The 27,044-nt window shown below is 54.0% G+C and overlaps 1 protein-coding gene across 13 annotated transcripts in view; it reads right to left on the bottom strand.

The window, feature by feature from the left end:
• The window catches only part of TCF3 (transcription factor 3), a 68,970-nt gene that overhangs the window by 17,509 nt on the left and 24,417 nt on the right, over nt 1-27,044 (bottom strand). For 9 of the 13 annotated variants that reach the window (XR_004550403.1, XR_004550402.1, XM_034070963.1 and 6 more), the window contains 8 exons: nt 14,587-14,660; nt 13,702-13,798; nt 10,311-10,378; nt 7,077-7,206; nt 5,871-5,920; nt 1,183-1,285; nt 764-903; nt 477-603 (listed from right to left, as the gene is read on the bottom strand). Coding sequence is in view for 11 of the 13 variants with exons in the window: in XM_034070963.1 (XP_033926854.1) it covers nt 477-603; nt 764-903; nt 1,183-1,285; nt 5,871-5,920; nt 7,077-7,206; nt 10,311-10,378; nt 13,702-13,798; nt 14,587-14,660 (789 nt within the window). In the remaining 2 variants the exon portion in view is untranslated. Of the gene's footprint in view, nt 1-476; nt 604-763; nt 904-1,182; nt 1,286-5,870; nt 5,921-7,076; nt 7,207-10,310; nt 10,379-13,701; nt 13,799-14,586; nt 14,661-25,973; nt 26,068-27,044 lie in introns of those variants that run through there. The other 4 variants (XM_034070965.1, XM_034070964.1, XM_034070972.1 and 1 more) reach the window with 2 other exon arrangements.

Raw genomic sequence — 27,044 nt, forward strand, 5'->3', positions numbered from 1 at the left:
GTTCAGCAGGGTTAGAGATGAAAGCACTCGGGGGTTTAACATGGTATCCAAACACAACACAAACGCTCCCAGGCTGGATGCAGATGAACAGCTTCACACGTTCCCCTGCCTCTCCACAACGCAGGTGGCAAACCCCACCACTCACTTCAGCCATGGCACCTCCGGGAGGGAATGTCCCAGATCCTGGTCTCCTCCCAGATCCACCATGCCAGGTGGAAACCCTCAACCCTGTCTCCCTGCTACTGCCTGCCCAGGTACCCAGCAGCAGTAACCTCGCTGTGCCTCTTCCTCAAGCAGTAACCTCATGCAGGGTTAAAAAGGGCATGAAATAAGTGTGTGCATCCATCAGACACAGCTATCACAGCCTCAGAGGTGTGCACAAGACTTTAGATCTGCCCCTTAAGCCTCTGCATGGCAGTGGAGAAGGGGGGATCATGCTGAGGAGCACCACACAGCCCAGGGCCATTCGTACGTACCCATCATGCTGTCCGTGCCACTGATGGGAGGCGTGTGACTGGAGACACCGTATGGCGTGGAGGCAGAGGAGAAGCCAGACACAGAGGGGAGCCCACCATTAACCTCTCCTGAATGAAGCTGGTAGTTCTGGCAGAGATGGGGGAAAAGGGTCAGAGCCCCAAAAGGCATCAGCATCCAGGCCAGGACCCCAGTCCTCCCTGTGGGCAGCCACCTGGAGCTGACAGCTCCAGGACAAGGGGACCCATTGTCACTGGCTGGCTAAGGGAGCAATGTGGGGACCCGTTACCATGCGCTCGTGCTGGTGTAAACTGTTGAAGCCGCTGGCTGGTGGGAGTGGGGAGGAGGAGCTGCCCAGCATGGCACCGTAACTCGACTGGCTCATTGCACCCGGAGAGCTCCACAGGTCTGCTGAGTTATGGAGCCCGTCTGGAAGGAAAAGCAGAGCTGAGCAAGGCAGAGATGCTGCAAGTGTTCCACAGCCCATGCAGGGGGATGGCAGCCCAGGCTGCAGGGCTGCATCTGTCCCCATCGCATCTGAGCATCACCTATTGAGCAGATCCAAGCCACTTCAGGGTTCCTCTGGATCTCATGCACTCTCCTGCCCCAAACTCCCTCCATCTCACACGCTCTCCCTGTCATCCATAATGGGCCTGGCAGCCCCTGCTCTGTCCAGCTTGCAGGACAATGGGGTTGTTAATAACTCACCTGCCATATAAAAGGCTCCGGGATACACAGTGCTGGGAGGTTTCGAGGGAGTATATCCAGCTGTATCCCTGCTGTAGTCATCACCTGAGTTCGATGGATACACCTGCAGAGCAGCAAAGAGGTTGAAGAGAAGAGCCTGGCCACTCCATGGCCCCACATCCTCCCTATGGGGACGGAGTCAGTCCTGCTCAACCCTCACAGTCCTGCTCAACTTCACAGAAATCAGCCTCTGACTCAAGGGGAAACTGAGGCACAAGGGAAGGTGAGGCCTGAGCGGTCCTTGAAAGGCCTTTTTGTTTTCACTGAATCCCAGCCTGGTCTGGGTTGGGAGGGACCTTAAAGCTCCTCCAGCTCCAACCCCTGCCACAGGCAGGGACCCCTTCCACTGGAGCAGCTGCTCCAAGCCCCTGTGTCCAACCTGGCCTTGAGCACTGCCAGGGATGGGGCAGCCACAGCTTCTCTGGGTCAGTTTTCCTTCTAAATCCACCACCCTCGAAAGCTCTTCCTGAAAATCACCTTGTGCCAGCGCAAAAAGCAGAAATCCAGCAGGCAAAGAAACTGAAATGCCCCTCAAAATGACACAACAACTTCTGTACACCTTATTTTCATCCCCACTGATTCATTCTGAAACCACAACTAGTGGCTTTTGGGTTTTTAAACTTAAATACCCACGAAAGCATCGCTCTGCCTGGAAGATACAACTCTCTGCAAAGGAAACCTGCCCTCAGTTTCTCTTTCCCCACACCCTACCAGATCCCTGTGAGCTGATGTCCTCACCCAGCAAGAAGGGGCAGAATTGTCCTCTATTACTGTAACTGCTCAGAACACCAAGAATTCCTTCTTGGTGCTGGTGCAACAGAAAACAAGCTCTGAAAAGCACCAGCAGTTGCACTTCAATACATCACTTCTTTTTCCCCTGGCAGCTCAGGTTCCTGCTTCTTAGAGCAGCTTCCCTTGAAACTGGGGGTGTACAGAGAGCCCCCCAAGGCCAATCCCTGCCCATCGCACTGAGCATCTTTTGGCAGCGGGTGGTTGAAACCAGGGTGCTCCATAGAGATGAAGGCAACTTGTGGGCATCAGAGCTACAGGGAAATGTGTGAAATACGGGAAAGAAAGTGCAATTTCTGCCTGTGCAGCAGCTCAGGGAGGGGATCCTGCCTCTCTGCTGTGCCAGAGGAGGCCATGGAGCTGCTGCGAGGGCTGGAGCAGCTCTGCTCTGGAGCCAGGCTGAGAGAGCTGGGCTGGGGCAGCCTGGACAAGAGAAGGGGAGACCTGAGAGCAGCTCCAGTGCCTAAAGGGGCTGCAGGAAAGCTGGAGAGGGGCTTGGGACAAGGGATGTAGGGACAGGCCAAGGGGAATGGCTTGAACCTGCCTGAGGGGAGACTGAGCTGAGCTCTTAGGCAGAAGCTGTTCCCTGTGAGGGTGCTGAGGCGCTGGCACAGGGTGCCCAGAGAAGCTGTGGCTGCCCCATCCCTGGCAGTGCTCAAGGCCAGGTTGGACACAGGGGCTTGGAGCAGCTGCTCCAGTGGAAGGGGTCCCTGCCCTGGCAGGGGTTGGAGCTGGAGGAGCTTTAAGGTCCCTTCAACCCAAACCAGGCTGGGATTCTATGGAATAAAGAGAGGGGGAAGGGAAAATCCTGACAGACGCTGGCAGCTGCCTCCATCCCTTGCTCAAGGAAGCAAATCCACATCCCCTGGCCCTTGTGCCCCAGTGTAGGGCAGCGCTCGGGGGAGCTGCACGTGGACACCACGTGTGGCTGAGGAGAGCAAGGGAATGGAGGAGGCCGCAAAGAAGACTCCAGTAAATTGCCTTTTCCTATAATTTGATTAAATGGCGGGAGCTGGGACCGGGAATCGACTGGAGCACATCTAATAGCCCCGCGCCATCTGCCAGTGCCTGGCTGCCGGCCAGCGCGCAAGGCAGCTGTGCTGGAGCAGGGGGGGCCACATCCATTGCATACATCCAGAGAATGAGGGGAATAAAACAGCAGGGATGAGTGAAACGGGGCTGCAAACCGCTCGGGAGCTGCTTTGCTGTGTTATCTCCATTACCCCTGCTCCTTCCCCCATCTCCTGTTGGATGCGGGAGGAAGGGGCAGCTTTCACCCCAGCAGCAGCCTCTGGGCCTCTCCAAAGCCTTCATTTCCCTGCTCGGTGCGGAGCAGGCTGCCAAAAGCCACCTTAGCTCTTCCCGACACCAAGCGAGGAGCATCCCCAGCCCCACGTGCGTGCGTTGGGAGGCCAGAGGCTGCAGGAAGTGGTAAATCACCAGCGCCAGGTCCCTGCTCCCCACCGCGCGCCCCAGCTCTGGCAGCAGCCTCAGGGACCTCCAGGTGAGGTCATTTCCTCCACTTGGAGCTGCCAGCACGGCGAGAGAGCGGCTGGAGCAGCCCCAGCTCCGGGATGGATCCGCAGGGCTCTGCAGCATCCTCCATCCCCCCTCCCTTCCCTGGTTTTCTTGTTTAAATGGATGAAGCAGGCTGGGATTTGAAGCAGAGTGGAGAGCAGGTTGGGGGTTCCCAGGCTAACCCTGGCCGAGGGGAGACTGAGCTGAGCTCTTAGGCAGAAGCTGTTCCCTGGGAGGGTGCTGAGGCGCTGGCACAGGGTGCCCAGAGAAGCTGTGGCTGCCCCATCCCTGGCAGTGCTCAAGGCCAGGTTGGACACAGGGGCTTGGAGCAGCTGCTCCAGTGGAAGGGGTTGGGGTTGGAGCTGGAGGAGCTTTGAGGTCCCTTCCAACCCAAACCAGGCTGGGATTTCATCATTCCTCTTTATCCATCTCACACCATTAGTGCCTCTTGGTGACTCTGGCACAGTCACCCCCATTTCTGCCTCCCTCAACTATTCCAGCCACTGACCTTGGTGAGTTCTTCCAAGCAGCCAGGGAATTACACATTAAAACACTTTATTTTAAGAAGATGCTGATTAACCTATTTCTTTGCATAGGGTCCAGTGATAACACAGGGCAGGCTCCTACGCAGGCAAGGGGGACAAGAAAGAGCCTTTGATCTGCTGCCTTTGAGGCCAACAGCTCTGATCCACACTTCCCTAGCTGCATCCGTGAGGATTTCTCTCCCCAGGTGTGGAAGTTCAAACACAAACCAAGAAGCAAACAGAGGGCAGAGGGAAGAAGCAGCCCCATACCCTGCCCTGTGGTCAGGGGGTGGCTGAGGTGAGAGCCAATGCTTCCTGAGCTGGAAAAGCCAGTGTGGAAGCGGTGGCTCCAACATGCAATGGGCTGAGTTTTGGCAGAGTGGTTGTTGCTGTTAGAACTGGGGCCCTTGAGGGCACAGCCAGGACAAGGGGCAGTGCTTCCCATGGCCTTTGAAACCTGAGGCCAAACAAGGGCCATTTGTTGGGAGGGATGTTTTCCCCACACATCAACTGGGGTTTAAGAGCTCCACAATTCACAGTGAATCTCGACACAGTGATGATAGGGATTCTGCTTCAAGCAGGTTTTCCCTGTTCAAACAGACTCTTGAAGCAGCTCAGCACTGCAGACTGGAGGCACTTCTGCATGAGGTGGGTCTGCGTGAACCCATCACCACCCTCCAGTCTGCAAGCCCAACCTGGCACATCCTCGGTGCCTTCCTCTCTCTCCATCCTCCGAACATCAGCATCTCAGGGTCTCACAGAATCATGGAATGGTTTGGGTTGGAAGGGCCCTTAAAGCTCATCAGCTTTGGCCCTTATCCCAAGCCCCTCTCCAGGTTTCCTGCAGCCCCTTTAGGCACTGGAGCTGCTCTCAGGTCTCCCCTTCAGGAGCCTTCTCTTGTCCAGGCTGCCCCAGCCCAGCTCTCTCAGCCTGGATCCACTGTCTGCCTCCTGTGTCCATTTCCTAAGGCAGAGCCTGTTGTAGAGCTTGCAGACCAGGCTTTGTGCTACCAGCAAGTGAACACCACAGCACAAGACGTCCCCCATGCCGGATGGACACACACGGGTGTTCCCTGTGGAATGGACGCATCACATCAGCACTGGCAGCGGGTGCTGTGGCACACTTGGGTCCCCAGCACTGCCCCAGCCTGGGCTCCACTTGCCTGTGGGACAGAGGCTGCCCGTCCCCCTGCAAGCACGCAAAGGCTCCGGTGAGGAATGCAGCCAGACGCAGGCCTGCAGGAACCCTCCAGCCCGCTCCAATTAGCTTTCCTGGAGATCCCATTACTTCCAGCCACAAAGACATTGTTCAGTTTATTCCCCTGTAACAGCCGCAGGAGCATGGCTAACATATTCCTACAGGCTTTCCTATAAAACAGCCCAGGCAGCGCACACACCTGGAGCAGCCCCAGCTCCCTGCCCGCCTTCCAACTGCTTTGGTTTCCCTTCTGGAGTGAAATGTGAGCACACCAAGGATTACATTTTACTCCACGACATAACGTCAAAAAGACAAGAGCCAGCAAGGGCAGGAGGTGCTTTGGCGAGTCTGGGCTCCAGATGGGGAGATGCCACCAGTGGCTGCTCCACATGGGAAGCACTGAAGCTCCTTCTCTCCTATTAACGTGCTGGTATTGCAGTCCCACAGTGCTTCCCCATTCCTCCATCACAGGAAGCTGGGAAAACCCTGCCCCACTGTACTAAAATCCAAGCCCTCGATGCTGGGGGTGGCTGGAGCTGCAGCTCTCATGGCAGAGAGCAGGGACACCCAGGGGATGAAGGAACAGAGATTCCTGCAGGGACAATGCTCCTGCCACTTACCGAGGAAGGGAGTCCAGGAGGCACCTTCCGAACCTTTTTGGGCTGTCCATCTGGTGTAGAGAAAAGAAGAGAGGATCTCATTTCTGCAGGGGGTTAGTGGGAGGGAAAGTAACAACAAGCTACAGCTGAAAGTATGCAAGGATGGAAGGTGCAGCTACAGGCAGAGAGCTCCAATCTCAAATGCCCCATAGCCAAGGAAACATCACCAGTGAAAACGTCTGAGCATGAACCTCTCCTCCTCTTTGTGTGCACCCTTTGAAGGTGGGTTTCACCCTCACAACATGTCTCAGGGCAACCCCTCCCCAAAGAGATGCTCACTGTGGGTTTGTTAGCTTATAACTCAGGAAAGCCCCATCTGAGGAGGTGCAGGGTACCACCAAGCCAAGCCAGGCACTTGACCAGGTTGCAGCTCAGGAGGAGAAACCTCATCACACAGAATGACCTGATGCAAAAGAACAAGTTTCCAAGCTGACACCATAAACCAGCAGCGTTTTGAAGTGGTGATATCAAAGTGGTTGCCTTTTTCTGAACAGCACTGGAAAAAAACCCCAGATGTAACACCAGTCGCTTCTGGTTTCGTTTGGTGGGGAAAGCCCAAAATAGCAGCAAGAAAGTGACTCTGGAGGGTGCACGGGGGGAACTGTGACAAGAAATACAAGTTCTGGAGAACGGGGGCTTGTCTTCACTTGAAAGCTGAACTCAACACCTGACCTTAGCCTGTGTTTAAAGCAAAGTGGCTTATGGGCAAAAAGAGGCTTGTGGGCAATTCCTGCTCTGGAACACGGACGCAGGCAGGTAGGCAGGGAAAGGTCCTGGAGCAGACACTGCCCATGGCCCTGGGCGCAGTGCCTGGACCTCCCATCTCTCCTTAATGGCTTTTTCCTGGCAGTCTGGTTCCTTGCAGCAGGACAGGGCTCCAAGGAGGGCCATTGGCCATGAAACCAACCTTGAAGGCAGCCCAAGGTTTTCCATGAACAACTGCTCATGTGCAGTGTGGCTTAGGGGCAGTTTTAAAAGAACCTCCAGCCATTTGCTGCTTTCACCTCCTCTGACATTATCCAGAAAAGAGGAAAATCTACACAGTGCTGAGTCCAAACCCCCTTTAAAAACACGGCATCTACATTCACATTCATGTATGAATCCATCAGACCACGCTGCAGCACAAAGCACAGCAGCAGCATCCCAGGGCAACACGAAGCGACTTACCTATGCTGCTGTCAGCACCTCTCCTGCGAGGATTGTTGGGGTAAGAAAAATACTGAGAGCCCCCTTTGACCCCGGTGGGGGAGAGCGTGCTGGGACTGGCGATTCCCATCTCGCTGGGCAGGAAACCGGCCTGCAAACGGGAGACAGAAAAAGCCCTTCCATGTAATCAGGCTGGAAAAGCACAGCGCTCACTGGGGGAGACCCGAGCGCCCTTGAGCCACCTTCCAACAGCTATGGGGGGGAAAAGCCAGATGAGCCAAGGGGCCAGATGAAACAGCAAATACATGAGTATGGGGGGGCAGTGGGGGAGTACATGTGCAAGAAGAAAGGGGTTTCAAGCTGTGTTTTCTTACTGGAGCCCAGGAAGGAACCTCTCCACAACCTAAAGATGCAAGCCAACAGGCACCATAGTGCAGAGCAGATCGGTCCCATGCTCACCTTGCTGCCCAAGGGAGCAGGACAAGGCTCTGCCCTTGACTGATGGTCCCAGCCTGCTGAAGGCATAGAGGTGACCATCAGGCTGGGGGGGCTCGTTACACAGTGCTCCATGGCCTCACTCAGGACAAAACTCTACCAAGGTGCTGGCACTGCTGCTTTCTCCCCCATCCCCAGCATCTCGCAGCCAGATCCATCATGAATGATGCAAGGGAGCTGCAATGTCTCTGCTGCAGGTGCTTTTCTCTTGCCTTTTATCAGGGAAAAGTCAAATCCCTCTTTCTGAAAAGAGGAAACTCCTCCCTCGTGTTTATCCCAGCTGACCTTGAGCTCCCAGTGTGGAGCCAGAGCCTAGGGTGATGGCTGGCTCCTGAGGCAGAACAAGTATGGCTTTCTTATGGGAGCAGCCCAGCAGCATTGCCCTTTCCACCTTGGGAGAAAGTAAGATGTATTTACATGGAATCAGAGAGCTGGCAAAGGGCCTTTCAATATCAAAAGCTCAGCTCTGACCCATCTTCCGAGGGCAACCCGCTGAAATAAAGGAGGATTTCAGGCTTTGGGGAAACTGGAAAGAAAACCCCACTGCTTTAAACTCCCCCATCTCCTCCAGCCAGGGGTTGGGAAGGGAAAGAGGAGCTGGTGTGTTCACAGCTGGTGAAATTCCTGCAATCTGTTCCACCGGTCATATTACCTTTGCACTGAAACCGCTGGGCGCAAACCCAGCGGCACAGCCAAGCAAAACAAGAGACAGGGCAGCCTGGAGGAGATCCCAGAGGAATGCCGGCTCCTGCAGCAGGTACCTCCAGAGAGGCATGGGGATAGTGAGGCAATCACCTGGACAAAGGGGTTTTCTTCCCGTTGCCTCTCCCTGGGGATGCCTCCAGACATGGTTCTGGGTTAAACAAGGGGGAGCTGCAGCTCTGCCCTGGAGATGGGGATTTTGGGGAGCACCAGGGACAATTTCCCAGCTCTTTTCAGATGGAAGAAAGGAACAGGTCACCCCCCCCCACATACACATCCTCCCCCCCCAACCTGGAAACAGAAGCAACAACTGTTCTGGGGCCCCAAGCACCCGCTCGCCTCCCAGCACCCCACACAAGAGAGGTTTTGTCTCCCCTCTGCATCAAATGGGCTCCATCTCCCACTCTGCCACTCGATCCAGCCCCATGTGCCCACTCCAGGGCCTCTCCCAGGCTGCAGCAGCATTTGCCCACCCCATTTCTGTTACCTTCCATCTCCCCCTCCTCCACAAAGCCATAACATTCAAAAGCAAGGCTTGGCATCCGTCCCATTCTTGGTTTAGCAGCTTCAGTGGTAAATGAAAGCCACTCTGGCCCAGGCAGCCAGCACAGCTGCTCCAGCAAAGGAAACATCCTCAGTTCAGAGAAGAGGAAATCATGACGAATTTGTGTGACATTAAACCATGTAATATGTGTGTGTGTGTGTACATGTATCAAGTAAAAAGCTGTCCGGCCAAGAGCTGCTCCCCTGAATAAAATGGTGGGACTGTTGCCCTGGGGCAGCTGCAGCAGCACATCAAAGCAGAGGTGCTCACTCCTTCCCCAAGAAGCTATTTCTGGATGCTGGAAGCAGCAAACTGGATTTATCTCAGGGCTGGTCAACTGCTTGCCTGGGCTCTGATTTATGCCTGGAGTACTCCTGACATGAAGCAAGTTTTTGACCTGGTTATCCTGTTGGGGTTCACATGGAGTGACCCAACAGGGCAAGGTTGTTGCTGCTAAAGGCTGTGTCCCTCCCTGTTGTGGAGACGAGCATCTGCTGCAGGCCCTGCACTGACAGAATGATCATAAAACTGAAAGACTGCCTGTAATCCATCCCTTTATCCATCCATTATGCTCCATTCCTGGCAGTGTTCAAGGCCAGGGTGGATGAGGGTTGGAGCAAGCTGCTCCAGTGGAAGGTGCCCCTGATTGTGGCAGGGGGTTGGAACTGGATGAGCTTTGAGGTCACTTGCAACCCACACCAGGCTGGGATTCTATGATTCTATCCACACCAAGATGATGTTCCAGCAGCACGGAAACCATGTCACAGACCCTCCCTCCCTGTAACTGGTGAATGTGGGGACATGGAGATGCTGCCTGGGATACAGGGAGATGCTGGCTGGGGAGGAAGAGATGCACACCAAGCGTGATACTCAGAGGCAAAGTGAGAGCCTCAAGGCAGGCAGCTGGAAGGAGAAGGTGCCTCCTGGACTGCTCCTCTGCCCACAGCCACCCTGCCACAAGGAGAAGTGCTGGTTGGATCTGACATGCTGACAGTCCTCCAAGGGCAGTGTGGCTGGGTCCTATCTGATGAGATACTCATCAGCTAGAAACAGGACTAACAGTAACAAGTGACCTTGAACAGGTTCTCAAAAGAACTGAGAAGCTGCTGCAACTCAATTTTCTAACCTCTGACAACTCCTCTGAGCCAGCAACGCACACCTGAATAACTGCTGACACCCAACAGACCTTTCTGAGCACAGGACCTTGTGCAGAGAGGTGAGATGCAAACCCTCAGGTTGCTTTTTATCCCCAGCTTGGCTGGATGAGGTATCAGGAAGCTGTTCCCTGTGAGGGTGCTGAGGCGCTGGCACGGGGTGCCCAGAGAAGCTGTGGCTGCCCCATCCCTGGCAGTGCTCAAGGCCAGGTTGGACACGGGCTTGGAGCAGCTGCTCCAGTGGAAGGGGTCCCTGCCCATGGCAGGGGTTTGGGACCAGATGATCTTTAAGGTCCCTTCCAACCCAAACCATTTCATGATTCTATGATAAATGAAGCAAAAAATACATTTTATCCTTACCTGGTTTAGTCCTGGCATCCCTGTGTCTCTTCCAAACGTGGAGTACGAGCTTCTTTCACTGCTCTTCCCTGGACAAAAGACAAGGTTTTGTGTAAGAAGGAAGGGGAGATTTTGCAGGCACCCCCCCCTCCGGGTATGAATCCTGCCCTTGGAATCCTTCCTCTGCCCTTCTGCAGAGGTTCCTGCCTCCAGGAATAGCTTGTTGCTAAACCAGGAGCACCTTTCCAGTTCACGGGCAGCAGCAAAGCTCGGCTGCTCCATAAACAGCAAAACCCCCAACTGCAGCACTGCAGGGAAGTGCTCGTGGCCATGGAAACTGGCAGTGTCTGACCAGAGCCACCAAATCCCTCCAGGCACACTCCAAAAAGCCAGCCCAATTTGGCAGAGACAGTGACAGAGCAAACCAAAAGTGTGACCAGGCTCCACGGGTGTTTTCCATACAATAGGAAATCTAATTCCAGCAGTGCGTGGTGCTGATCTCCTGCTCCGTACAGCACGGGGATCACCTTCTTCCCCTTCCAACTTTCCAAACCCCATCCAGATCTACAGAGCAGGCACTCAATAGAAAAGCATTTCCTTCCTTTCCAAGCCCCCTTCATCAGGTCCCATAGGGCAGGCTCCTCCTGACCCACAGGGCTCCACAGGCAGAGCATCCCGGGATGCTGCACAGGAGCAGACCCCATGTGCCACACTGCTCACACGTGAACTTCTGCACCCATCAGACGTGCCCGCCAGCACCCTGCCCACACACTGCTAAAACAGTGTCTTGAAGGGGGAAAGAAGAAAGCCAGGAACCCAATGCATATGGTGAAGTGTTGCCAGTCTGAAACAGCCCTGCAGTCACTGCCCAAAAGGATGCTGTGGCCCCTGGCAAGCAGCACCCGGGGATGCCAGGGTGGCTTGGCACCCCAGGGAAAGACCCCAGCACAGGGAGAAAGGGACTAGAATAGTTCTATGCTTTGCCTGGGAAGCACAACAGTGTGCTTTGGGGTTCCCCCTCCCACCAGAGCAAAACCAGACACTTCTCCAGTGGGGAACCAACACTTTTATATTTAAAATCAATCAATAAATTCAACCCAGGCTGAAAATCTATGAGGACTTTTTATTCTCCTCCCCCCCCCCTTAATTACAGTCTATTAATGGAATGGTGCCACCAGAGAAAACTGGGAGGGAAGAGAGAGATGGGAGATACCCAGGGCAGGATGGTCCCACTCCATCAGCAGCCCAGTGCCACTATGGGGGCTGCTGCCTGCAATGTGGCTGGTCTCTGGCAAGAGGCCGTCGCATCCTGCCTCTGGTCTGGCTCAGTAAGCAAAACTGGGAGAGGGGAGGCTTCTGCTAGTCTGATTAAGCTAAAGCCATCGTTGAAGCCTGCTAAGATGCAGTTAACGCAACTCCCCCACCCTGGCTGAAGATGAATGGTAAAAGAGTGGCAGATTTTGAAGAGGGGTTTAAAGCAAACACAAAACCCTCTGGCAGGTTAAAGCCATTCCCCTTGTCCTGTCCCTACAGATCCTTGTCAGAAAAGTCCTCCTCACCCTCTGGGATGAGCTGGTTCGTCACGGCGCTGGGCAGCCAAGGCTGGGATGCTCAGACCTCACCAGGAGGAACAGGAACAGGCTTCAAGGTGCCTCTCAACCCAAGTCATTCCATGATTCTGACACGATGCAATCACAGTCTCACACACCTTCTGCTCACCAACTGCCACTGGACATGTCCATTCTGATCCATGCCTTCACATGTCAAATTCACTGCTTCTGCTTTAATTCACCCCATTCAGGTTTATGAACAAAAGCAACTTTGAAATGGGGGAGGCCTGAGCCCCTCCTGGCTGCTCCCTCCCTCCTCCCCAGCTCCTGTTTGGGCAGTGGAGCTCCCAGTGCTGCACCCAACCGCTGTGCTCCAGCATGGGAGGATGTAGTCCCAGCAGGCACTCGAGCCACTGGGAATCACCCACTGGAGCAGCTGAGGGCTGGCTCCATGTGCTGGGGACTGCCTGGGCTCAGGGCCTTGCTGGGGAGTGCCGCAGCACTTGCCAAAGGTTGGGAGCCCTGTCTTTGAGAGGAAGCCAAACACGTCTTCCCTGCACACATCAAAGGGGAAACCTCTGTGCTCCTCCCCAGGCAGCTCCTTCTCAGCTGGAAACTCTTCAGGCTGCCTTGGCCTCAGGTGTGGGACAGGTTGGGATGGGTCCCCCCCCACGCACACCCCCAAGAAACCACGCAGAAATGCATCAAGGCTGCCCTGTCTTATTAAGAAACATCTCTTCTGCTTTGCTCACATCCTCCTGGGGCAGAAAATGAGAAGGAATAACCACCCCTGCAGAGGGACAATGGGGACATTGCTGGGAAATGCTCTTCTACAGAGGAGCAGGATCCCCAAGGGGCAATTAAACATGGTCCTCCCCAACAGCAAGAGGGGAGCTGTGCTGTGAGTGAGCCCCTTCCCCCAGACCAGGAGCACACACACAGGGCTACTCAGTCCCCAGCACAACCCCGCTCCTCTCTTCTCCCTTCTGAGCAGCTTCCCAGGAGGAACCACCAGTTGTGATGGGGAGTTTGTGTGTCAAACACAAGTCCCCCTTCAAACCCCAGCCAGCAAACAGCACGAGCTGCAGGGCCCTGCCCCAGCACCGCTCCTTCTACACTCACCAGAGAGTTTTAACCACCATGATGAGGGCAAAGGTGAGGAGGACTAACCCCAATTCCTGACCTGATGTCATTAGAACTCTCTAAACCCTTCAGGATGGGTATTTTCTGCTCTCAACCTCCCCTCCCACCCCCGAGCTGCAAGAGGTAACTGGGTAAACTGTTGCACGCATTCGGTCACACACAATCACCATCACTTGCTGCTCCCTCCAAGCTCCCCAGGCTGCCCAGTTGCAGCAGGGGATGGAGGAGCCAGATGGGGCTGTTAGAACCTTGCAGGACACAAGGAGAGACCCTACAGAACCCACTCCAGCTCTCTGTGTTACCTGCACTGCTGTGGGGCTGCAGGGCTAAAAAGCAAAGCAACCACAAGCCTCTTGCAATATCTGATCGATGAGCACATCTTTTCTCCCTCTCTCTCCCTGTGCCTCTTCACCAGCTCCCAAGAGCAAACAGTCCATCCCATGCCAGCACAGCAGGCATCGATCTCCACTACTGCCCCTGGGGGCTACTGTAAAGCAGGGAAAAATAATCCTATGCATAAAATATGGTGGCTGTGATGCACATCAGGCACTGATGAGACTCTCTGCACAGCAGCTCCTTTAACCACAGCTTTGAGAACACCTTCTGGAGCAGGTCCAACATAGGCAACCCTGGCCAGTGCAAACACTCCCACTGCCCCATGCCATTCCGTGTTGGATTTCCCTTGCTTTGACCACGCTGAGCAGCTGAGATGCACTTACCCACGAGTCCAGCTCCCAGGAATGGTGATGAAGATATGCTGCTGTGAGGCGGCAGGTCCCTGTGCTCGCCATAGTGGGGGCCTTCACCATAGCTCTGCTGAAGGAACACAGGAGACTTACTGCCAGGCATGAGGGGATGCAGAGGCGGATGCCAAACCCCAAAGCTGCCACAGCTCAGCCCTGCCCATAGCAGGAAGAGTCAAAATCAAAGGCAGAGAAACAGTCTTAACCTCATGGCAAGGCAGAGCAGGGCACTGCAGCCACATGGTCATGGCACTGGGAGAGGATACGGCATCAGAGCCATACAGGGGGACTGCCCCACGCTGACAGCTCTCAGGCAGTTTCTGCCTTGGCCAAGCTCAGCACCCCCCAGGTAAGAGCCAGGCAGCCCCTGCCTGAGCCGGGGGGGGGGGGGGCAAAGCGGCAAAAAGAAGGCCTATAAAAATGAGAAATGACACCAGAGCCCCTGCTCCAGCACTGACCTAAGGGAAGGGAAACGTGCCATTGCAAAAACCAATCACACTAACCCATTAAAACATGTCATCTGTCAAAATAACACCATTTCAATTCAGTAGATGTTTCTTCTCTCTTCCCCTCCTCAGTTACATGCTGTTGCAGCCTCCCCTGTGAAACCCTTTTTGCACTCTCCATCCCCACTGAGGGCACCTTGGCTGGCGGGCACAATAGATATCCCCCAGAGCAAGCCCCAATTGCTTCCCTACACTCCCATGGGGGACAAGCTTTGCCCATGGTGAGATCCAAATGTCCAAAATGGGGCAGGAAAAGCTGTCCCGGGGTTAGACCCAACCTAAACGTGCACTGAGAAGCCCTGGTAAAGCCCCTGTTTATTTTGGTTGGAGCTCTGTGTTTGTACTTCATCCTTACCCTTCCTTGGTCAAATGTGGAGCTGTTTTGATCTCCCGTTCCCCAGGAACCTGATCCCGGTCTTTCATCCAAACCTGCCGAAAAACAGGAAGAACAAAGGTTACTTTTGCTTTATCAGCAAAGCCTCAAAGGTGTTCTCACCAAATTAACTCTTCCTTCTACAAACAAACCACTATTTTCATGCATAAACCACTTCCACTTGGTGTGACCGCTGCTTCCCTCTCCCTCCTCACCTTCCCACTCGGGCTGGCAGTTTATTTCACAAACTTCAAAGCAAATCCCACCACAAAGCAAATCTCAGCCCAGCCTGGAAATGCTTCAAAACACAGGACAGGGGGCGGAGAGGAGAACCATGTATGTTAGCTCACTTTATTGCAGAGAGCATCCATGACCCTCTTCTCCCTGAGACCAATGGTGAAGAGGACAATGAGTTCCAAACTCATTGCACGCATCCCAGTGTTCCAGTGGGACCTGATTTTTGCCCTTGGTGCTGCCAGGTCACAGACCAACCTCTGTTCTTCATTGCACCCAAGCAGATTAAAGAGCATCCAGAGCTGAAAGCCTGGACTGGGAATTGCTGGAGGGACAACGTTACCTGTGGCTCAGCCACGCTCATTCAAGGGCATTTGTTATTTAAGCCCCCGTGGGGATGTGCATTGTCAGCATGGGGCACACCAGGGCATGGCTGCTGCCCATCTCAGTTTTAGCCCTCCCAAGCATATCCTGGGCAAACGGGACCCAACCCACAATGGCAAGAGACCAAAGAGGAGGGTTTTGCAATGTGCTTGCACACAGACTGTGTAGGAAATAATCTCCTTTCATCATCTGCCAGGTCCACCCAGGCTGTGCCCCTCGGGCTGCGAGCACACGAGGCACCCAGGGGACGTGGGGAACACCCAGCAGGCCAAGGAACAAGGTAGTGAGTGGCAGCAGCAGAGCTCTGGCAGTAAAAGCTGGGATCACAACTGCATGGGAGGCACCTTCCCTGCAGACAAGCCCTGGTAAGTCGGCAGCAGGATTTCAGACCGTGCTGGTGGGTGGGTGAGCAGGGGTCAGTGAATGGCAGCTGGCATCTCCCTGTTCACATCAATGGGGGTAAAGCCAGGGATTTAAGAGGGAGCCGGGCAGGGCATGGACATCATTTCACCCTGTGGCCGAGCTCTGCAGATGCTACACAGATACTGAGAGCTCAGCCAAGGCCAAATCCCACATCTGCAGGAGGCTGAGCAGCATGGATGGCATCAGCCAGAGCCACATCCCTGTTTCATCCCCCCGAACCCCAGCCGTGCTGGAGGGGGATGCAGCCACATCTGCCATAGGGTGGCACGAGAAACCTTTTGCAGAGGCTCCAGGCAGCATCCAGCATCCCCCAAGGACCCCTTGGCACAGCTCTTCCAACACAGCAAAGCACCAACAGCCGAGGTGCCCACAGGAACAGACCTGCTGGCAGCAGTGGTGACAGCAGAGGGGCAGGAGGGTGGCAGGACAGGAGCAAGGACACGGAGGGGGCAGGGATGCAGGGCACACACCAATTCCATTTTAGCAAAGCTGATTATTATGGCAAACACGCCACGGATTTGTCTCCTTCACTCCCCTCACTGTTCATTTAACCAGAAACTTCTTTCAAATTACATCCTTCTATTTCGGTGCCTTTGTGTTAATCATTTCCCCAGAGAATTGGTGTTTAATTGCTGTCTAATTTACATAATTATGCATATTAATCTCCACACCTAATGAATATTCATAATTCTCATTTAGATTTTGTTTTCTAATCAAAAATTTCCAATGTGATTACTGTGCAGAGCAGGGATAAGCCTCTAATAATACCTTGGATACTAGGGAGAATTACTGCCAATTCTCCCACCTCCTACTTCCTAGAATAAACTTTTGCTTTGCTAATGTGTTTTTCTACAGCAATTCATCTGCATATCCTGCAAACACCAATGGAGAGCAGGAGAGGCAGAAAGGCTCCTGCTCTTCACTTTGCTTTCATGGGGTTTTTAAAGCTCCCAATGGTCAGGAGTTGCAGCCTCAGATGTCCTTGGCAAACCTGCCCCTTTGCACTGGAAGGACAAGGGCCACGGCATCGACCAGGCTTGGCTGTAGCCAGTGTCCCCACACAGTGCTTCAGAAGCCCCAGAGCTGGGGTGGAAGCCAAGGCATGGGGGTCTCAGTCTCTGTGCCCACCCCCGTGCCATGAGCATGGGCATTCCAGAGTCCTGGATCCCCTGGCCCTCCTGCAGAATCTGGTCCTCCCTCTAACCCACCCAATGGCAAAGGAGCATCCCCAGGTCAGGATGTGCTTGGAGAGGGGCAGGATGCGGGTGGGCTCCGCAGGGAGTCTGGGTGCAAAATTCCTGGATGGAAAAGGAAATCACCGGCCAGGACTCCCCAAGGAAGAAAGGAAGATGAACTGGTGGGTGGTACAGGAGACAAAAGCTGAGACCGAGAGGCTCACATGTGTTCTATGCATGGAGAAGCACTCAGCACGAGCAGCAGCCCACGGCTCAGCCGCCTCCGAATGAGCCTGTGCCAGGGCAGGGCTGTGCTGCAGTGCAATTCCTGCTGGACAAGAAAGGCCTCCCACCTTCGCCAAGCTGCAGCCGCCAATACGGAAGGTGCCGGCAAAACCATCCCATTGTCAGCCTGCAGTTGTTTGAAGAATCCAGGGATTTCTGGGATGAAACCAGGAAAAAACAGACTGCCTGCTTCTGACTTCTGGCAGCAGCGCTCCATTCAATGCCAACCTGCTCTTCCCTTCCTTGGGATCCAAAAAGTCTGCCAAAATCCTGGCTCCAGCTAAAGGAAAAGCTTCTGGAAACCCCCCCCTTCCTCTCCCCCCATAATCCATAGGGTTTTGCTCTGCTCACACCATAAAATCACCAAAGAGAGTGCCAGCACCAAATGTGGTCACACCAGAGGTGCCCTTGACCCAGCCTAGCACCAAAAAGCCAGGCTCAACCCACATGGAGGAAGAGGAAGGGACAGGAGATGGGGAAGCCTGGGCTGAGAAGGACATTGCTCAGCATCCCCAGGGCTCTGAGTGTTCACCTAAGGGTACCCAAGCATCCTACCTGGACCCTTCTGTCCCAGCAGCCCGAGAGGCAAGGCCAGGTACCCAGAGGACATGCGGAAGCACCTTGGGACACCTGGTGATGTGTGTCCTGTCCAAGGGCATTGCTGATGTGCTGCTGGGCTCCCCTGGGAGAGATGGAAATCCTGCAGGCATCTCCCTCACCCCCAACTCTGCCTGAGCCTTGGGCATAGATTTCCTATACCAAAGCATGCACAGTCCCAGGCCAGCAGCTCAAGGAGGGGATTCTCCTTCCTCTGCTGTGCTCTGGGGAGAGTCCCCTGCAGCCCTGATCCAGCTCTGGGGTAACAACACAAGGGGGACGTGGAGCTTCTTTAGTGAGTGCGAAGAAGGACATGGAGATGCTGCAAGGGCTGGAGCAGCTCTGCTCTGGAGCCAGGCTGAGAGAGCTGGGCTGGGGCAGCCTGGACAAGAGAAGGCTCCTGAAGGGGAGACCTGAGAGCAGCTCCCAGTGCCTAAAGGGGCTGCAGGAAACCTGGAGAGAGGCTTGGGACAAGGGATGTAGGGACAGGCCAAGGGGAATGGCTTGAACCTGCCCAAGAGAGGGGAGACTGAGCTGAGCTCTTAGGCAGAAGCTGTTCCCTGTGAGGGTGCTGAGGCGCTGGCACAGGGTGCCCAGAGAAGCTGTGGCTGCCCCATCCCTGGCAGTGCTCAAGGCCAGGTTGGACACAGGGGCTTGGAGCAGCTGCTCCAGTGGAAGGGGTCCCTGCCCGTGGCAGGGGTTGGAGCTGGAGGAGCTTTAAGGTCCCTTCAACCCAAACCAGGCTGGGATTCTATGAGTCTATGAACCCAAGAAACCAACTGAGACCGTGCCAGAACTTACATGGTGTGGGGTGGAATTCCATTCACACAAGTGAGCTTCATTCTGGTGTATCTCAGCTCTGAGTGCTTGGCTTTGCAACATGTACCAGGGTTGTGCACCACAGGGTGTGTGCAGTGGGAGCCACCTATGTGTGCACCCACCCGTCAGGATGGAGCTTTATTTTCAGTAAGGCCATTTCCCACCTAACCAAGTTAAGGCTCTTTCCAATTCCAAAAAGACAAAAATAGGAGCTACCTTCTCCCTCCATTAATACTGTTATTAAACCCCATGCATATTAATTGTGTGTTTTAATAACCGTGGTCATGAATATTCATAACACATTTCTTGCGCATGTTCTAATTAAAATATACTAATGGAGTAAGATGTAGCTGTCAGACAGTCATATTTCCCCCCCCCCCCACGATTTTTGTGCCACAGCTAAAGCGAGCTGAGAGACAAGCCCCATCCTAAGCTCTCAGCATGGATAAAAAGCATTTGTCCACATTTAGCCTCAGCAAAAACAGCCTTCACCCATTATCGAGCCATAGTAAAAGGCTACGCACAAATGAGCACCAGGAGCCAGTCCCCATCCAGGAGGAACAAAACCACTTGAAACACACAATTCTGAAGCCAGAAAAGGCATTAAGGGGGAGGGTGGAAGCTTTTCTGCCCCATCCCCACATCCCAGCAGCCACTTAAAGAGTCCCTGTTGCTCAGTTTGTGCCTTCCTGCGCCCACCTACAGGGTCCCTAGGGCCAAAAATGCCACACCAAGAGATGCTGCTCTGCTTGCCATGCCTGGGAAAGCAGCGCTGGTCCTCGAGCCGAACCCCCAAGGTGTTCTACAGCCCTGAACCCCCTGATCCAAGCCCAGCCCTGGGATACGGCTTCGGGGGGGAGCCTGGCTTTGGTGCCAGCCCCTGCTCTGCCCAGCAGTGATGGCCAAGGACTCCCCAGCAAGTGCTCTCTGTATCCAGGCCAAGGGCTTTCAAAGCAAGCTCAATCTCTAATGTTCCTTTTGCAAGCAAAGCCCCAGGGGTGGGCAGCTCCCCCTCCTCACCTGCAGGATGTGCATGGACACAGCAGCACATTTTGCTCTGAGACCTCTTAGACCCTGCTCGTGCAGCAAGATGAGAGTTTGTTCTATTAAATGCTGCCCTGCGGGCTCAAATGACTCCAAGGTGCCTTGTTTTCAATGTCAAGAGGAGAATGCAGTGAGGGGACCCTCATAGCAGCCCCAAAGATCACAGTGGGGGAAACTGCTGCTGAGCATCTCCCTCCCCCCAGCCTCCACAATCTGCCAGCACCAAAGCACAATCCCTAAGCTGATTCCCATCAAAACCACAAGGCTGGGCTTTTTTTTTTGTAAAGTCTATTAAAAATATTTAGGCCAAGCCCCTTTGGTGGCTGGGCAAGGGCTGGGAGCAGCCACAGCTACCACGAAGATGCCATCTTCTGCCTTCAAGGGTCTATGCAGCAGAAGGAGCCCGCAGTGAGGCTTTGAAAGCAAAGGAGGCAAATTCAGCTCTGCAGCTGCAGCAGTGGCCGTGTCTTGGAAGCAGGTCAGGAACCTGCTGGCAGCTGGGGATAAAACCCCTGCAGCCAGCAGCCCACTGTGATTAGGAGAGCAGCCCTAAGCAGAAGGACTTGGGGGTGCTGGATGAGGAGAAGCTCCCCAGGGCCTGGCTTCAGAGAGCACTTGAGCCCAGAACCCCCCCGTGTGCTGGGCTGTACCCCCAGAGCGGGAGCAGCAGCTCAGGGAGGGGATCCTGCCCCTCTGCTGTGCTCTGGGGAGACCTGAGAGCAGCTCCAGTGCCTGAAGGGTCTGCAGGAAACCTGGAGAGGGGCTTGGGACAAGGGATGTAGGGACAGGCCAAGGGGAATGGCTTGAACCTGCCCAAGAGAGGGGAGACTGAGCTGAGCTCTGAGGCAGAAGCTGTTCCCTGGGAGGCTGCTGAGGCGCTGGCACAGGGTGCCCAGAGAAGCTGTGGCTGCCCCATCCCTGGCAGTGCTCAAGGCCAGGTTGGACACAGGGGCTTGGAGCAGCTGCTCCAGTGGAAGGGGTCCCTGCCTGTGGCAGGTGTTGGAGCTGGAGGAGCTTTAAGGTCCCTTCCATCCCAACCCATTCTGTGATCCTATGATGATTCTGTTATGAACACATTTAACCTCCACTAGCCCCCCAGTTGCTCTAGGAGCAGCACAGGGAACTGGCTCCCCACCTGCCTCCGCTGCAGTTTGATCTGAAGCAGAGGTGACAGAAGGCTGCCTGATAAACACTTCCAAATTAAGCGGCTTTGTGTCCTAATCGCTCTGCTGATCAGCCTCACAGCAAAATCTCTGCTAAAAGGGATTTGAAATCAATAAAATTAGTCGCCTGGTAATTAGCTTTAGTCCCAGGCAAAGCAGCAACCTTGTTTTTGCTGAGGAGAGAGTTGCCTCCCCAGCCCTGTCCATTCCGGCATGGAAAACCCATTTCAGCATGCAGGGATTCCCTGGGCAAGGCCGAGCCCCTGCAAGGGGAACAGCAGGCACTGGGAGAAGCTTTGCCTGTTTATTTACCAGCCCCGAAGAGGAAAAAGCAGTGGGGGAAAGGCAGCAGGCGGCAGCTGTTTACAGGACATGGGTTGTGGATGGGCCCATACAATTTGTGCGCTTCCTTTTCCCGGCGCAGGACAAAACAATTTAAAAACAGGAATAATCATCATAATAATGAAAAAAGAAGCAAACAAAATGCCCCCAAAGCCACCAAACAGCTGGAAGGCAGCAAAGGGATGCTGGGAATGCCACCCTGGAGGCCCCTGCTCATGGCGCAGCTCAGGAAGTCCTCACCCCAGGTAGGGCAGCTCTGTTCCATGCTTTCCACTGCTTCCCAATGGGAGGTTGGACCAAAGGTGGCTGAGACAGCAAGGCTCAGCTTAGCTGCTGCCTGGGGACAAAGAAAGGACTTTGGTGGATGTCGTTTGGGAGTGGGAGCTTCCGTGCTGGGTGTTCCTGTGGAAGGGATGGAGCATGGCAAGGCACAGGATGGTACAGCCTGACTGAAGACAGCCACTTCATATCATAGATGCCAGCCTGGTCTGGTTTGGAAAGGACCTTAAAGCTCGTCCAGTTCCAACCCCCTGTGGGGGCTAGGGAAAGATGGGAGCAGTACCAGGTACTGGTAAAAATGATTCATTCCCATTGGCTTTGGACAAGGGATGAGAGAGGAATTAAATCTACAACCAACAACAAAGAAAAAGCCAGAAAGAGAGGGGAAAGAGCCAAAGAAATAACTTTAGTTACTCCTGGTCTTTTAGATTCTGGTCTAGGAGATGATGCATGTGTTTCCAAACATGTTTCAAACTGAAGCAGCATTCAAAGCTTCTGCTGTGGGCCAGGACACTGCTTCTCTCCTGTGCCACAGCCCATGCGTGTCTGTAACTGCTCTGTGAGGATGGAGCAGGCTCCAAGGCAGCCCCCAGGCTGGTTTGGGGGTGCAAAGGAAAGAAGTCGGCTCTCTCCATTGGAAAGGCATGGAATGCAGAGATACCTCCATGGAAATCCAGCAAGATGCCACAGGGAGGAAAAAAAGCAACCCCAAACCTGTGACGACAACCAGAGGGAAGCAAATAAACTTTAAAGCTCAAAACACTTCCCCCAGCTGTAAAAACAAAGAGCCGGCAATGACCAAAGGAGCACAAAGGAGCAGCATGAAAAGGGAACAGAGAATAACACAGGGCTCGGCTCGGCGGTGCTTTCATAGGGTCAGCAGCCTGCAGGACACACCGATTGTATCCCTTGTCCACAGCCTCTCTGGGATGAACCTACCCGTGTCCCTCATCCCCAGCCTCCATCCAAGCCCATCCACGCTTGGCAAGAAGCAGGATGTTAAGGAAGGTCTAAGGGACAAAAGTGCAAGGGAACAACAGGCCAAGAACAACATTGGGTCGAGTCAGATGATAGCAGGTGTTGGGGCTTTTTTCTTGCTAGCGCCTCAGATCCACATGGATTTCAGAGAAGGAGCTCTGCTGCTCTCCTTGTAGATGGAAACTGGGTCTCAGTTTCCATCTACACAGAAACAAAAGCAGGGCTATAGGGCCAGCGGAGGGTGGGAGAAGCAGGAGGAGCCCTGAGCCATGGAGAGGAGCCACTTGGTCGCAGCTTGTGATAAAACCAACCCTGAAGAAGAGGAAGGAGGTGGCTCAGACCCAAACCCCCTTCCAGAAGGATGCCATGAAGCACTTCAGCCCTCCCCACAGTGCTTGTGGACAGGGTGAGGAACAAACCCATGCATGGAAAGCAGGCTCTGACTCAGGGCTGCTAAACAGGTGAACCCCCCCCCCCCCATCTCAGCCCCACACCCCAGCCCGCAAGTGAGGAGGCCAAAGGCAGTTAAAAAGTAGATAAATTAAAGACTGTGTCCAAATATGGTGGAGATGATAGGAAATGGCCAAAGACACGTGGACACAAGCGCGGAGCCCTTGCTAGTTTATGTGGAAGGCTTCTGTAAGCAGGGAGAGGGCTGGTGTTCAATGACTCTGCTATTAACGTGCCAGCACTCACCCTGCAAACTGCCTTGGAGCAAGGAGAAAACTCAAGTCCCAAAGGGGAAACGAAGGCTGAAGCTAAAGCACATCCAGGAGTGCTTATTCTAACCCAAAATGCAGAGCGGCACCTGCAAGGTGCTGAGCAGCCCAGCACCCTCCAGCTCTGCTGGCAGAGCAAGGTCATAGAATCCCAGCCTGGCTTTGGGATGAAAGGACCTTGAAGCTCCTCCAGCTCCAACCCCTGCCACAGGCAGGGACCCCTTCCACTGGAGCAGCTGCTCCAAGCCCCTGTGTCCAACCTGGCCTTGAGCACTGCCAGGGATGGGGCAGCCACAGCTTCTCTGGGCACCCTGTGCCAGCGCCTCAGCACCCTCACAGGGAACAGCTTCTGCCTCAGAGCTCAGCTCAGTCTCCCCTCGGGCAGGTTCAAGCCATTCCCCTCGGCCTGTCCCAGCTGCCCTGGAGCCCGGCGGATGCAGCCTCAGGGATAGCTCATGGGCTCGCTCAGACGATGATTCAGCCACAGGAAGGATCAGCTGAGCAGAATTGTTCTACACAATGAGGCAAAGTTTCCCAGACAAACTGTTCCCTCCAGCACCTGCTCCAGCTCCTGCCTGCAAACAGCTCCAAGCCTGCAGTCACCAGAACAAAGGTTCATCTTCATGCTGTCTCCTTTCCCCACGGGCTCCCTGCTGCTGTCCCATCCCCAACCGCATGCTGGGGGGGCAACAGAGCAGCTACCAAGCCCAGTCTGTTACTGGTCCCCCTGGCCAGGCCCAGTTACACTGCAGCTGAATATGCCCCAAATCTCCAAGCCAGACTTACTAAGGCATCCCTGAAGTAAACCCAAGTGCCAGTCCCATACAAGGTGCAGAGATCTGGGGATGTGGAACAAGGAGTTTTCCCTCCCAGGTACCAGCTCTTAAGGAATTTGGTCAGTATGACACAGCATGGTAAGAAATGTACCTTAAGACATTGTTTAATGTCCTCAGACAATGCTTCAGGACAGATGTGACCTATTTAGAGCTCTGCCAAATATTTCTGTAATTGAATGTACCATTGATTATTTAGACTGCATTAAAAAGAGCTGCATTCGATGGACTTGCTGCTAAGAAGCCCCATTTCCAAGAACCATGACTTTTTTTCCTTTTTAAACATAAGCACTTCAAGATGTTCCCTTGTCCCTTCCCCTGCAAAACCTTTGCATAACCATACTGCATGCCCCAAATTGCCCTGGTGCCCCTAAAGTATAAAGGCTTATGGTGCAGACAGCACAGAGCCCATCAGGCAAGGTCTCCATCAGCCCCCTTGACCTCAGTAGAAATCAGGCTGAAGGAATGGAGGTGAAGCCCATCCCTGTCCCTTTGTCAACAGGCTGGGCACCCCGAGCCCTTCTTCCAGAACCCCCACAGCAGGTCCCATGCCGAGACCTTGGGGACAGCTCTCCCTCTCCCTGGGGTTAAGGTGTCAATAGCATGGACGAGGTGCCAGTAGATGGCACTCACTGTGTAGCACGGCTCCTCTGTTTCCCAGGACTACCCACCACTTTCTGCCTGCCTGCTGGGTTCCAAACGTTTCCCAGGTGCAGCTCCAGCATCCCTCAGCAGTGAGCGGTGGGACCTGCTCCTCCTTGCCCTGAGCTCTCATGCTCAACAAAAGAAAACCCCACTGCACAATTCCTAGGAAGCCCCACAAAGATCTCCTGAAATCAGGTGTTATCCTTCTGATTCTTACACCACCAAGGAGCAACATTTCCACCTCATTTCCATGGTTTACATTGCCCTGGGCATGCACCAAGCCATCATTTGGGCTACAGATGGGTGATGCAGTGCTGCTGGCAAGGGTGGGAGCTGGTTTTCTCCCCCTGCTTTGGGGCCAGCGTGGCAAACCCATGCAAGCATCCAGCCTGGCTTCACACACTGCATCCAAGCCCTTTAAATGCTCTTCACATCAGTGCTATGTGCTATTCAGAGGAACAAACTGGATACAAAAAGAGACCTATTAGATTATCTTGTCTGTGTCTCCACTATATGATGTGACGATTTCTAGTGCCTTTGTCTAGACAAACAGTAATATTTCTTACCAGGAATACCAACACAACTGACGAGTAAAACTGACCATTAATAAGTTTCTCATGTTTCTCAGAACTACAAGAAGCTCAAAGGCATTTTTTCCCCTCCATGAACATTTTTTTCCCCTCCATGAACCCTAACCCTAACCCTAACCCCCCCCCCCCATCTCAAAGCAGGCACCATTTGTATTTGATTCCCATAAACTGGTTTCTCTTCAGTTAAAAAGCTAGATATGCACAAATTAAAGTAAGGCCATCTCTGGAGAGCTGGGCATCAGTCTGATTCAGTTCTAAAGCCAGCTGAAAGGAAAACCATCCCCCCAGAGGGAAAGGAACTCCCCTTCAGGTGATGCTATCCCCATCCCTCACCCCCCCGCAGCTGAAGCAGTGATCCCCAGCAGCTCCAGCATGGGGACCACTGGTCACCACCCCACTCAAGACACCCTCAGGAGGCAACTAACTTCACTGCATGCTGGAGCCAACCTCCAACTCCGTATCCTTCTCTTCCTGCTGTGCCACTTGTCCCAGCTTGCTTTAATAGGTTTTAAGGGATTTACGGATACAATGACAGGGGGATGCAGGGAAGCAGCAGAAAAGGATGAGCTATTCTTGTCGAGCCACGTAACTTGCCCCCAAAACAGGGCTGTATGTCCTCAAGCAGCCTTCATGCTCTCTGCTCCTGCCCAAAAGCACAACAGTACGGAAAAGCAGGTGCTCCGAGCATGGGGAAGAGGGGAGAAGGATCCCTGAACACTCCCAGCCTGCCACTGCAGCACACCTGCCTCCACATCCCTCGAGAGCACAATTCCCAACGGATCCGCTAAGAACGATTCCTTCACACTCCATCTGCCAAACAAACCCCAGTGTCGCCAGATGTCTGGCACGAAGAACCTACCCCAAACCAGCTTGTTCTGGGATGCCATGGTCCGCCGAGGAGCCCAGTGGTGCGAGCCCCAGCCGCGCTCCCGGAATGCTGGGGAGGAGCTCGGCAGCTCCGGTTCCTCCGTCCCTGCCCACTCCTGCCTGCCTTTGTCTGGGGGACTGGGAAGGAGTTCACTCTAAGGACAGGCAAAGGCAGTTAGAAGAAAGTTAACGAGGTTTATGGAGTGGATTAACTTCACCAGGGGATTTCATGATGGACTGCGGCGAGAGGCAGCATCTTCCAGACCAGGTCCTCACACAGGGAGCCCCAGGACAGCCTGAAAGCATCCCAGGCAATGGGAAGCATGGGGGGGTGTGGAGGGGACAGAGGGGAGCTCACCTCAGTGTCCCAATCATGCTCTTATCCACAGATGTTACCTCCTTAACACAAGCCCCTTTAAAAGCCAGGGTCCAGGCTTAGCTGCACCTCTCCTGCGAGCAGGGCTCCCAAGCAAGGCTGCAGCAGGGGCTTCTGGAGCAGTTGTTTGCCCTCTAACAAAAGGCATCTCCACCCAATCCAGCCCAGCTCTGCGGTGGTGATACAGGGTATTTCTTTGGCACAGCCCTGGTTGCTGTTTATTGTCTTGCTTTCCTTTATCTGCAGATCTCAAAGCATTTTACAAATGTTAAACCTCAAAGGCTCTCTAGGGAACAGAATTGTTTCGAGCTATTGTACATATGGAGAGACTTGCCCAAAAATTAGGGCAGAGCTGGAAACGCAGCAGGCAGAGACCAGAGCTGAGACAGCCTCTCTTGGCACAATATAAAGCAATACAGATTATCCCTTAAATACCTGCGTGGACAAACCTACCTCCAGCTATTTAACCCACATGTTGTGGGGTCACCTCTTGGAGCCTGCCCTTGTGCTCACCAGGGCTGGGAGCCTCACCCACAGGAGGACCCTGAAAGCCCTTGCAACTGGCAATGCAAACCACAGGGTCCCACTGATCTTTCAGTTTTCTTCTTGGGGTAAAAAAGCTTCAGTTCTACAGGTTCAACTTTTTAGCAAACCATTTAAAGAAAAAGGGAACAAAAAGCCACAATG

Source organism: Melopsittacus undulatus, chromosome 19 (genome assembly GCF_012275295.1).
Source record: "Melopsittacus undulatus isolate bMelUnd1 chromosome 19, bMelUnd1.mat.Z, whole genome shotgun sequence".
NCBI classification, from domain to species: Eukaryota; Metazoa; Chordata; class Aves; order Psittaciformes; family Psittaculidae; genus Melopsittacus; species Melopsittacus undulatus.